Below are 13,457 nucleotides of genomic sequence, written 5' to 3'. Positions count from 1 at the left end.
CAGAGCGATGGCTTCATAAAAACATGTCCTTCAAAACCTGGGTCACCGTAACCTTTAAGATGGGCCAGGTCTTCTGGTTAGAGCATCCCCCAGAGGACTTTAATTACTCCAAAACACATCTGCAGCACAGGCCTGACTTTGGGCAGATAAGCTGCATCAAAAGTGAGTATAAGTATTAATTGACATAAAAGCATCAAAATAATCATTCCTATATCACCACCCAAATCAAGTGTTGGCTCCAGGACGATGGATTGGACTCGACCAGGCAACGCAGGGTGGACTCCAACTCCTGATTGCAGCGCTCAGCTTGCCCGTTAGCCTGAGGATGGTAGCCGGAGGTAAGGCTAACGGACGCCCCGAGCGACTTGCAGAAGGAGTGCCAGACCTGGGAGAATAACTGCGGGCCTCGGTTGGAGACGATGTCCGAAGGAATCCCGTGGAGCCTGAAAACATGGAGGGTAAGAAAGTGAGCGGTTTCAAGGGCAGAGGGGAGCTTAGGGAGGGGAACAAAGTGAGAGGCCTTGGAGAAACGGTCAACGACCGTGAGGATGGTGGTGTTGCCGTCAGATGGGGGAAGACCGGTCACAAAATCGAGGGCGATGTGGGACCAGGGGCGACTAGGGGTCGGGAGGGGAAGCAGAGGGCCAGCCGGAGGTTGTGTACCAGACTTGTTTCTGGCACAGACGGGACAGGCCGAAACAAAGTCCTTAATGTCTCTGGACATGGAGGGCCACCAGAAATGAGTCTTTGTGAGGGCGAGCATGCGGTTGACTCCAGGATGGAAAGAAAGCTTGTTCGAGTGAAGCCACTGGAGTACGTCAGACCGCACGCTGGAAGGGACAAAGAGGGTACCGGGGGGACCACCACCAGGATCGGGTTCGGAGAGGAGGGCCTCCTGGACGGTAGCGGTGATGGGCCAGGAGAGGGGGCCGACAATACAGGTGGAGGGAACAATGTTATTGGAGCTCTCAGGCGAGTCAGGAGGGGCAAACTGCCTGGACAGGGCATCAGGCTTGACGTTCTTTGAGCCTGGGTGGAAAGTTAGGACAAAATTGAATCTATTAAAAAAAAAGCGACCAACGGGCCTGATGCTTGGCGTTCCTAAGATAGGTCAAATTCTTATGGTCCGTCCAAATCAAAAAAGGGGTCTCAGTGCCTTCCAACCAGTGCCGCCATTCCTCTAATGCGAGCTTGACTGCCAACAGCTCGCGGTTGCCCACGTCGTAATTGCGCTACGTTTGGGAGAGACGTCGAGAAAAGAAGGTGCAGGGATAAACCTTATTGTCCGAGGATGATCGCTGGGAAAGGACTGTCCCTACCCCAGTGTTGGAGGCGTCCACCTCCAGAATGAGCTGGTGCGTAGGGTCTGGGTGGCAGAGGATGGGTGCGGAGGAAAAGAGAGACTTGAGTTTCTTGAAGGCGGCCTCGGCCTCTGGGGTCCAGTGAAAGGCTCGGGCGGTGGAAGTGAGCTGAGACAGAGGGGCGGCAACACGACTATAGTTTTTAATAAATCGCCTGTAGAAATTTGCGAAGCCCAGGAAACGTTGTAACTGTTTCCTGGACTCGGGGGTCAGCCAGTCGACTACCGCCCTGGTCTTCTCGGGGTCGGTTCGACAACGTCCGCCCTCAAAAATAAAACCTAAGAATGAGACGGTGGAGGTATTAAACTCACACTTCTCCGCCTTAACGAACAACTGATTCTCCAGCAGCCGCTAAAGAATCGTGCGGACGTGAGCCGTGTGCTGAGAGGGGTCGCGAGAAAAGATAAGGATATCGTCGAGGTAGACGAAAACAAAATTACCAATAAGGTCGCGCAGGACGCCATTGACGAGCGCCTGAAAAACCGCGGGGGCATTGGTCAACCCAAAAGGCATAACTAAATATTCAAAATGACCCAAAGGAATGCAAAATGCTGTTTTCCACTCGTCGCCCTCCTTAATACGCACGAGATGGTAAGCATTTCTTAAGTCGAGTTTAGTGAAGCAAGAAGCCAACTGTAATTGTTCCTGCAGCGAGTCAATGAGGGGGAGCGGATACTTATTTTTAACAGTTATGTTGTCTAATCCGCGGTAATCAATACACGGCCTGAGAGTTTTATCCTTTTTAGAACCGAAAAAGAAACCGGCTCCCAAAGGGGAGGTCGAGGGTCTAATAATACCTGAGGCAAGGGATTCATTAATATAATTGGACATAGACTCCCTTTCGGGACCAGAAAGCTTATAAAGTCTACTTGACGGCAAGGGGGCACCAGGTAATAAGTCAATCGAGCAGTCATAGGGATGATGAGGAGGAAGAGACAAGGCGCGTTGCTTGCTAAAGACTGCCACTAGGTCGCGGTATTCAGCAGGAACAGAGGTGAGGTCGATCTCCTCTAGAGGAGGCGTGTTCCGAGGGAACTCTTTAATGGCGGAGCGAAGACAGTTACTGAGACACTTGTCGCTCCATTTGTCAACGCAGTCGCGCTCCCAATTAATAACTGGGTTATGGTTTCGGAGCCAGGGGAAACCTAAATTTATTTGGGGCGTACGAGAATTAAACACGAAGAAATCGGTCATCTCGTGATGATTTCCTGAGATTATGACATGCAAATCGGTAGTCTTCAGGTTTATACGAGTCAAAGTGTCTCCGGTTAGGCTGGCGACAGAAATCGGAGGAATCTCATGAGTGGGCAAAGAATGTTCTCTAACTAAATCAGCGCTGATCAGGTTTTGTTCAGCACCCGAGTCGATGAGAGCAGAAAACGAAAAGCGATGGTCAGGTGTCTGAATGACCATGGGAAGTAATAGTTTGAATGGGGAGGTTAACGCAGACGTTCCCACCAGTAACTCCCGCTTTACTGGTGGAAGTTCTCATTTCCCCGAAACGGACAGTGGGGCAGAAAATGACCGGGGTTACCACAATAAATGCAGAGACGGGCGGATACACGCCGCTATCTCTCTGCAGGAGTCAGCCGTGCGCGCTCCACCTGCATGGGCTCGGGGGAGCGATCCCGTGGAGGAAAAGAAGATGATTGGTTGAAACCAGGAAGCATGGAAGACTGGGAGTTGTAGTTCAAGGGGGAATGCTTGGGTGAAGCGGACTCGTGGCAAGGGGTCGTGAACCCGGAAGTGGGAGGATTCTGGGAAATGTAGTACAAAGGTACAGATTTGGGCTCACCTGGAGAAGTCGGAAACCCGGAAGTTGGGGGTCGATGGGAATTGTAGTTTGCCTCTCTCCTCCTTTCCCGGAAACGGTCATCGATGGAGATGGCAAGGTCTATTAACTTGTCGAAAGTCTCTGGCTCGTCTCGCGTAGCCATCTGGTCTTTGAGAAAATCAGATAATGCGTTTAGGAAAATACCTTGGAGGGCAGGCTCGTCCCATCCTGTTTGGGCAGCAAGGATCCGAAACTCCAGGGCAAACTCCGAAGTGTTACGACAGCCCTGTCGTAAATTCAACAAACGCTTGGCGGCGTTCGACGTCTGCAGGGGGCAATCAAAAATCCTACGAAATAGTTCATAGGTAGCAGGGGGATTATCATGGCTCAGAAGAAACGAGTGAGCCCACCGGAGAGCATTACCTTTGAGCTGACTTACGAAAAAGGTGATCTTGGCCGTGTCCGAGGAGAACTGAGAGGGAGCCCCCTCGAAGGCGAGTCTGCACTGCAGCAAGAAGCCGCCACATTGGTCAGGGTCTCCGGTGAAGAACTCAGAAGGTTTAATGAATATTTGTTGAACAGGAGGAGTTGGACCAGGAGCCACGGGGGCTGGCGGAACAACTGGAGCTGAGGAGGCAGAAGCTTGCAGTTGACGTTTAATGGAATAAATCATACCTCCGAGCTCCTGAAGGTTGGACTGGACTGTGGTTTGGTGTGTCAGCACTTGATGTAGAACTTTGTCCAACCCGTCGATCCGTTCCTCCGGGGTACCGGGGGTTGTCTGCTCGCTCTTGGTCTCATTCTGGGTCTTTTTTGGCTGGAGCATTTCTGTTACGATTACGCAGGGAACCCAGATAGTTTGAGACCCAGAACGAGGCAGACACAGGGGAAGTACAAAAAGAACAGTGTTTATTATTTACAGTGGATATTCACACACTGGTTCAGCAACTCCTGGAAAGAGGGACGACAGGTTAATGTTGGTCCAGAGGGGAAGACCTGAGTGGTTGTTTGAAGGAGGTTCTTGTCCTTACAGTCCAAACTCGAAGGAGGGGAGCTGGTCCTTCAGTCCAGGGAGAGAGCAGCAGAGGTGAATCCAATGAGGGTCCAAGGGAGCGAGGAAGGCTGGCAACTGGAGGCAAAAATGGCACGAGGAATACCTGACAGGCCGAGGGATCCAGATCAGGTCACGAGGAGAATCCAAAAACACGAGGAACCAGGAAACTGGAAAAGAGAACACAGGTGAACAAATTATTTTCACCTAGACATATCTAGCTCAACAGTACTATACCATGAGAGGTGATATGCTCCAGTGATGAGTCACACTGGGCTGCAGCCTTTTGTAGATGGAGAGGCTCATCAGGCTGATGGCCGCCAGGTGTTGGTAATCAGCGGCCATCAGCAAGGCAGGCTGCAGGCAGTGGGACCCTTACAACAAGTGTAAACAGAGTGCATGGCCCACTCTGTTGCAGTCTTTTTTCAAAATAAAACCATTTGAATGGTATGAAAAATTCAAATGAACTATCAAGTTGGACTCATTATGCTCTGCACAAATTAAAATATTTATACAGGAATACATCCTGGACTCTACCCCAGTACAGATTACTTGCTAGATTGTCCAGGATGTATTTGTCTCAATAAAATCCTGATTTTCTGTCATCTGAGTAACCCATCCGTCCATCCAATCCATCCATCATCCATCTATCCATCATCCATCCAATCCATTCATCATCCATCCAATCCATCCATAATTCATCCATCCAATCCATCCATCCATCCAGCCATCCACGAGCAGTCTGCTTGTTAAATAATCAACAATGTAAAAGCCTCTATCATTTCTACTTTCAGTAATTTTAGTTTTTCTGTCTATTTATCATTTATATGGAGGAAAATAGTTGTGGACCCAAAACTAATCCCAGAGGATAATTGTGGGCAGAGTCATATAGTGAATTGGGGTTGGGTCAAACATTTGGCTCCACCCATGTTTGGCTCCACCCGTTCTGCAGGCTGCAGTCTGGGGTATTTGGAGAACTTATAAGACCTTGTAGAGACAGAAATGACATACTGTTGTCTGAATAAGATAAATAACTTAATGTTCTTTAGTCTGTTTATTTAAAATGTTTTTCTAATGGAAAGGTGACCTTAAATGATTTCTGGTATCTGGTACTATACAGAAAATAAAATTAACTTGACTTTCAAGGGGGTGGGGCAGGACACCCCCTAACCTAGTGGTTAGGGAAACACAGTGTTTGGTTGTAGAAACACTAGTTAACACTGACTGACAGCAGCTGTGTTGTTTTCTGGGACAGATTCTGTGTCTGCACAGAGCCTTTAAATTTCTCTTTGATGTGTTTCTGCAGGTCGGAGACATCGTGTCTGTGATTGACATGCCCCCTAAAGAGGACACCACCTGGTGGAGAGGCAAAAATGGCTTCCAGGTAATCCCACACCTCTGCAGATGCAGAAACATTTTGTCTCGCCGTGTCTACATCTGGATGTAAATATGTTGTCAGTCACAGAATAGAAGAATTTAAACACAGTTGTTACAATCACAGCTGCAGCGGAGATTTATACGTTTGCTCTGACACTGAGCTCTGTGGAGTTGATCTTAATGTATTGTATTTATTTTATATATAATCTGGTCTGTAAAGATAACTAACTGTAACCACTTCACCACTGTTCTGCCCTGAACACAAACATTGTTTTAAAGTAAGACTTAATAAATATCCAGTAATTCTCAGTCAGGTCATCTTGACAGTTTCTTTTTTATAGAGGCATTTCGCCCTCTATCCGGAGGGCTTCATCAGTCAGAGGAGTTCCAGTGAACTGTTTCCCCACCAAGCAGTAAACTCAAGTGGACCAACCAGTGGTCCACTTAAGGAGGTTTCTGGGGGCCGTCCTGTCCCTCGTCGACTTCTCCGGATAGAGGGCAAAACGTCTCTATAAAAAAGAAACTGTCCAGATGACCCGATTGACAATTATTGGATTTGGTACCTGGATGATTGAGCTTGAACTTTGTTGACTTAATAAATATGATGCTTGTCTACACCAATTTCCTTTACTGAGTCCAGTTGTGCTGCTAAACAGTACACACTGATAGAAATCAACATAAACGCACATTCAGTATTTATTCATTTTGTTATCTCAGAGTCTGAAAAAGAGAGAAAAGTAATGATCCCAGCTCTCATTTTGGAGTTATAATTTAGTAAATGAAGCCCAAACAAACCTGATAATGTATGACAATTTTAAATAAAATACATTTTAAATAAGTAATTGCTGCACTTTCCAATGGAAATAAAAATACTCATCTGTCTTTAATTATAGTTAGACATGGGCCCATATAAAACTGATGGTTTGAACATTTTCAACAAAATAACAGTACCGTATGTTCTTTGTATCAAAACAGAAAAACCAAATGTATTCTATTGTTTTGTATCATTAAAAACACTAGAACAGTTCTGCCATCTGTACATATTCAAGGAGATAGATTAAAACTATTAGTAAGACAAAGTGTAATAGTGTAAAATAAAGAAGGTGACTTTACAATGATTTTATTTTCCTCGCAGGTCGGCTTCTTTCCCAGTGAGTGTGTGGAGCTCATCAATGATAAAGTGCCACAGTCCATGAGCAACTCCGTACTCAAACCAGGTACTGCTTGTCCTCTCAGTCATATCAAAGGAGTTACAGTGTTGTGAAAAGTATTCACACCCTTAAACATTTCATCTGTATGTACACATCACAAGTTTACATACACCAAGATCATTGTGCCTTTAAGCCATTTAGGAAAGCTTGTATGATGATATTCATTCATTCTTTATTTATACAGGTTAGTCCCATTGAGCCTCAGGGCCTCATTTACAAGAGAGACCTGATTTTAACAAAGAATGATGACAACAGTAGACAACAACGACAACAATAGGCAATCATAAAGGATGCATACAAATTATTTTATTTTATTTTTTTAACTAATTAAAATAAAATGGTAATTAAAAGGAAAAGTAGCAAACAAACAGCTAGGTTGTCAAGGGATGTAGAAAACTAAAAACAGGAACATGTCTGCGTTGGTTTTTGCCAGGAACTTAAACTTTTGAACTTAACAGATGTTTAAAGCCACTTAGAGAGGTCAAGGTCGAGAGCTTCAGATCTTTTTGCACGATATTTCAGGGAACAGGAGCGGAGTAGGAGAAGGCTCTTTTGCTTAGTTCGGTCCTCACTGAGGGAACACTGCATGTAATAATGTCCTGAGAGCGCACGCTGTAGCTGCACTCATGCAGAGACATGTAGGAGGAGATGTATAAATGCAGCAGACCAAGAAGTGATTTGAAGGTGAAAATGTACCAGTGAGAGAGTCTGCATGAAGTTAATGATGACCAGTTAACCAGTGAATACTGAGTGCAGTGGTGGGTATGGTACTCACAGCCAGTTATGAATCTTAGTGCACCATGATAGACAGCATCCAACATCTGCAGGGTGCTTGTAGGAGCGTTCATGTAAATAATATCACCTTAATCAATGGAGGGAATGAAAGTCAGTTACAAAGCGTTTCCTAGCGTTCAGAGTTAGACAGGGTCTATTTCTGAAAAAGAAACCCAGTTTAACTTTCAGTTTCCTTACTAGGTTTTCCACGTGAAGCTTAAAAGAGAGATGTGAATTGACCAAGATACCCAAATATTCGTAGGAATCGACAAATATGCTTTGGAAGCTGTTAGTTGTTTAGCTGGCAATGTTGGATAAAAATATCCTCTATTCATCTTAAAAAAGCCACACTCAAGGGCACAGGATGATTTTTAACCAGCGAAGGTAGATTTCACAACAGGTTACACAGATGTACAGAAGTTCTACATGCATGGAGCCCAGTCATGAGACTTTGTCACGGGCAGCATATCAGGCTTGTTTTTTTAAGTTTATCAGCTCTCTCAGCTCACAGACAGACCTCAGACTGCCAGCTGCACATGCAGGATCAAATCAGCTCCTCATTCAGCTCTCTCTGAGTGAGAAAAGAACTCTCTGCTAACGAAAACACATGGTTCATGGGCAGTTAACATTCTCAGCCATGGTAGTTAAAAACATCCATAAAGTTTGAGATTGACACTGTGGATGCATTTAAGATACACTTCAAACACACTGCTTTTTTGTTTTGATAACATGGAGAAAATGAGAAAGACAACTAGATTATTAGGAAGAGACTTGTGGACCTCTCCGACTAGTTCATCATTGGGAATAGTTTCCAGACGCCTGAAAGTACCACATTTATCTGTTCAAATAATGATACACAAGTAGAGACACAGTGTCCTGCTGTCAGGCTGCTCAAGAAGGTGTTGTAGGATGAAATGTGCATATCAGTTCCAAGACTAAATCTAAAGACCTTGTTGCTGCTGAAGCTTGTCAACAAGTCCTGGACCAACAAATCAACATTAAAATTCAGATTACAGTTTGCAAACGTGCACATGGACAAAAAGCTTAATGTCTGCACTGCAGACATGTCATGTCAAGTCAAGTCAACTTTATTTATAGAGCACATTTAAAACAGAACCTGTTATCAAAGTGCTTAACAACAACAACAATCAATGAGTAAAATTAAAGGGAAATATATATATACGTACAATACACTAATAATAATAACTGAAGTATTAATAAAAAGGCATTTAAAACATAGGGTCACAGATTAAAAAACAGTAGCTCAGTTTACAGTGTGTGAAATATCTTGGGGTGTGATGAAACTAACATTGAACTGTTAGTCCACAGTGACTGTGGTTACATCGGAAGAAAACGGGGAAACTCACAGAGCTGAGAACACATGCCTAAATGTGAAGCATGGAGGTGGTAGCATCGTGTTGTAGGGGTGTTCAGCTGCATTTCACAGAATACATAATGAGGAATGAACATGTGGAAACATTACTGCAGTCAGGAATTTGAAGCTTGGGCCCAAATGGTTATTCTAAATGAACAACGACCCTGAAGCATATTGCCACATTACTTACCACATTACTTATAAAGGTCTTAAAGTGAATGTTTTAGAGTTTGGGTGTTAAGTTTGTGTAGAAATTGATTTATGAGCTTTTAGCCAAAATTCCCAGGTTTCTGTGGATACCACACCTGTTTATGTTGAAATAATAGACCTCACGTTAGCTGTAGCAGAAATCAGGAAGTGCAGTTCTGCCCCTGGTGCTGGGGTCAGAGGGCCTAATTGGACACACACACATACACTTATTTCATTCAACCTTTATTTATACAGGCTAGCCTCATAGAGCCACGGGGACTCATTTACAAGAGAGACCTGTTCCAGACAGAACATATAAAGTACAGACAACAATAACAATACACAGAAATAACAATAAACTACAGTAAAAATGCAGTTAAAATAAGAGTAGTGTTATAAAACAGTAAATCAGGGTGCTGTAAAACAAGGTAAAATACTAAAAACATTATTACAAATAACAAACAAATATTTTTGTTATTTTTACAATGGTTTGTGCAGTGTGCCGAGTCATATTTTCAGTATGATCGTCGGGCACTTTTGGAGCTCCGTACTTTTGCTGAAATTCCTGCGTAGTTTTTGAACAGCGGCCAGCACTCTCCCCCACCGGTCCTATCTGAGATTCCTGCGTTCCTTCTGGGTGACCCTGGCCTTTCTCCATGGAGGAAACGTCGCAGACGTCGTGGGAAGCGTGCAGGGATTTTGGTGAAACTGAGGCAAAGAGTGGATTATTCTTTCAGGACTCGCTCTGGATCTGATCATCTCCTCTCTGACCCGTGGTGCTCCCGGGGCCCGGCTGCTGGCCAGCTGCCCGCGCACTCAGTCCATGGAAACACCTGGAGTTGTTTACCTGTGCGCCGCACCAGCAGACCAGGAGGAGCTGTTCTTCATAACCTGCGCCCGCTGGCGCGCGCGTCTCCATCCGCGGCTGTGCCTGTGTTGGACAATATCAGGATGTGTTTAATCAACGCAAGGTCTGTTTCCAACAAGACGTTTATCCTCAATGACTTTTTTAAAGATGAGGAGTTGGATTTTCTGTTCGTCACGGAATCTTGGATTTATCATGGTGAGTCCAGCGCCTTGGTGGAATTACTACCCCCGGACTGTCTGTGTTTCAATGCCCCGCGGCCATCAGGTCAGCGCGGGGGGGGATTATTAACAGTTTTTAAAGCAAACTTTGCCTGTAAACAGTTGTCCATCCCGGTGTCCCGCGCCAGCTTCGAGCTGAGCGCCTTTGAACTTGGACACTCTCCTCCGGTCCTGTGTGCACTCATCTACCGCCCACCTCGTTCTAAGGACTTCATAAATGAATTCTCTGACTTTTTGGCTGATATCACACAGAGATACACTCACTTTTTGTTTATTGGTGACTTTAATTTGCATGTGTGTTGTCAGGAGAAGCCCTTAGTGAAGGACTTTCTAGATTTACTGGACTCTTTTGGCTTAGCTCAGCAGGTGAGCGGCCCCACCCAGGAACATGGTCACACGCTGGACCTCGTTTTAACACGCGATGTCTCTGTTTCTAATTTGAAAATCGGTGACAATGTTTTTTCAGATCACATGCCTGTATTGTTTGACCTCACCCCCCCTTGTCCTACTGCTAAGACGCGCGTTCCTGCACGTACGCGTTCCATTAACCGTTTCACTGCTGCTCATTTTAATGAAGGTTTTAATTCTGAGAGGATCGAGTCTCTTACCACTGAGGAGCTAACCTCTCAGTTCAACTCTGCCTGTTTAAATGTTCTGGACCGTGTTGCTCCCCTTAAGACCAGAAAAACAAAACTTAAATCAGAGCCTTGGCTGAATGACGTCACGCGAGCCGTTAGGCGGCAGTGTCGCAGAGCTGAACGAAAGTGGAGGAAGGACAGGCTCCAGGTGTCTTTTCAAATGTTAAGGGAGAGTTGGCGGCACTATCAGAAAACCGTTAAAGCTGCCAAATGTAAATTCTTCTCTGATTTAATTGTCTCCAACTCCCACAAACCCCGAGTTCTCTTCTCCACCCTGAACTCAGTTCTACACCTCAGTGAGCCTTCACCTCTGGAAGCCTCAACTGAGCTGTGTGAAAACTTCCTCCATTTCTTTTTAGAAAAAGTGGCAAACACCCGGGCACTCATTTCTCCACCAGCTCATGATCTGTCCATCCCATCTCAGTGTGTGGCTGTGTTTGACCACTTTGAGCCCATCTCTCTGTCCTCTCTGGAGCAGGTAATGTGCAGCATGAAACCATCTGGTTCCCCCTTTGATGTGGTCCCCCCTCGACTACTAAAGGAAGTTTTTCCTACCCTGGGTCCTTTTATCCTCGCTATTCTGAATAGCAGTTTATTCTCAGGTGTGGTGCCAAAGACTTTTAAACATGCTGCTGTCCAGCCCCTCCTGAAAAAACCTAACCTTGACCCCTCAGTCATGTCCAACTTCCGGCCTGTCTCCAGACTCCCATTCACCTCTAAACTACTGGAAAAAATTGTGGAGTCTCAGTTGAAACAGTTTTTGGGGGATCACGCTATCCTAGAGTTATTCCAATCTGGCTTCAAATCTCGCCATAGCACTGAAACTGCTCTACTGAAGGTTTTTAACGACATTTTCATTTCCACAGACGCAGGTGATTCTGTGCTGTTGGTCCTATTGGACCTTACATCTGCTTTTGACACCATCGACCACGAGATCCTCATTTCTAGACTGGAGCAGTGGGTGGGCATCACAGGGTCAGCCCTTAAATGGTTTAGGTCCTACCTATCTGACAGAACCTTCTGTGTCAATATCAAAGATTCTAGTTCGGCATCGACAGCGCTCCAGTGGGGGGTACCGCAGGGGTCCATCCTCGGTCCCCTTCTCTTTTCTTTATACCTGCTGCGACTAGGTGCTATCTTCCGCAAACACGACATACCCTTTCATTTCTACGCCGATGATTGCCAAATTTACTTCCCCCTGAGGCACAGAGGCACACGCTCTATTCAGCCTCTTCTTGACTGCCTGGCTGACATCCGGGACTGGATGGCTTTAAACTTCTTAAGCTTCAATGAGAAGAAGTCTGAAGTCATGCTGTTCCATCCCAGTGGCTCACTCATGAACCATGACATTGACCATTTCTCTCTAGCCCCGCTAGAGAAACAAAAGGTCACTAATCTGGGGGTGATAATGGACCCGTCCTTAAAACTCAACAGTCTCGTAAACATGATGGTCAAATCCTGTTTTTTTCAGCTGAGACGGCTGTCTAAGCTGAAGCCTATACTCTCCAAAAAGAACCTTGAGACAGTGATCCACGCCTTCATAACGTCTAGGCTTGATTACTGCAATTCACTTCTGTTTGGAATCAGTCAGTCCTCCATTGCTCGTCTACAACTGGTCCAAAATGCTGCAGCCCGATTTTTAACTGGTACAGGCTATAGAGAGCACATCACGCCAGTTTTGGCCTCCCTGCACTGGCTACCCATTCACCTTCGGATCCATTTCAAAATTCTCATGTATGTTTTTAAATCACTGAACAGTTCCGCCCCATCCTATCTCACTGATCTTCTGCAGCCCTATGTCCCACCGCGCTCTCTGAGGTCAGCAGACCAGATGCTTCTCTCAGTCCCAGAAACCCGTCGTAAGCTCAGAGGTGACAGGGCTTTCTCTGTTGCAGGTCCACGACTGTGGAATGAGTTGCCACTGAGTGTCCGGCAGGCTCCCACACTCTCAGTCTTTAAGTCTCGCTTGAAGACCCACTTCTATTCTCTTGCCTTTAACACGGTGTGATTTGTTTTGGTCCGGTCTGTTCTCTACTCTGTTGGCCATTTTAGTTAGCTTCTGCTGCTATTTGTATCTGTATTTCTATTTTATGTTTTCCTGTCTGCTGTACATGTTTATTTCTTTTGTACAGCACTTTGGTTGGCCTTGTTGCTGTTTTAAGTGCTATATAAATAAATTGGTATGGTATGGTATATATATATGTATTTATATATGTATATATATACACACATGTATTTATATACATATATGTATTTATATATATACATATATATGTATTTATATATATATATATTTATAGATATAAATATGTATGTATATAAATTAAATCTCTGATGAACAGATTCTACAAAAACATCTACATTAAAATTTTTATAGGTTTTCATCATCATTTGATGTATTTGCACTCGTGTCTACTTTTAATGTTCATTTTAGATGTGTGGTTTTCTTTCTTGTTCACATATATACAGTTTATTTTTAGCTTTGCTTTAAAGTTCTTGTTTTGTGATTTGTACATTTGTGGGTTAAAATAAAGTTGAACTGAAGGTCGTCTCTTTTCTTCAAACATGTTTGAGGGAAATATTCCTGAGATCCAATAGTTTTGTGTCTTTTTATGATTTTC

General features: G+C 44.7%; 1 protein-coding gene across 1 annotated transcript in view; it reads left to right on the top strand.

Moving 5' to 3' along the window:
* arhgap32b (Rho GTPase activating protein 32b) overlaps window positions 1-13,457 on the top strand; it is a 468,773-nt gene that overhangs the window by 241,121 nt on the left and 214,195 nt on the right. Inside the window, exons 9-10 of the mRNA XM_037687644.1 lie at window positions 5,493-5,570; window positions 6,699-6,780. Of these exons, the coding sequence (XP_037543572.1) occupies window positions 5,493-5,570; window positions 6,699-6,780 (160 nt within the window). The remainder of the gene's footprint in view (window positions 1-5,492; window positions 5,571-6,698; window positions 6,781-13,457) is intronic.

This window comes from Nematolebias whitei, chromosome 14 (assembly GCF_014905685.2).
Source record: "Nematolebias whitei isolate Nwh7 chromosome 14, NemWhi1, whole genome shotgun sequence".
NCBI classification, from domain to species: domain Eukaryota; kingdom Metazoa; phylum Chordata; class Actinopteri; order Cyprinodontiformes; family Rivulidae; genus Nematolebias; species Nematolebias whitei.
Note: the sequence above shows the minus strand (reverse complement) of the source record. Positions and strands in the feature narration are given on the sequence as shown.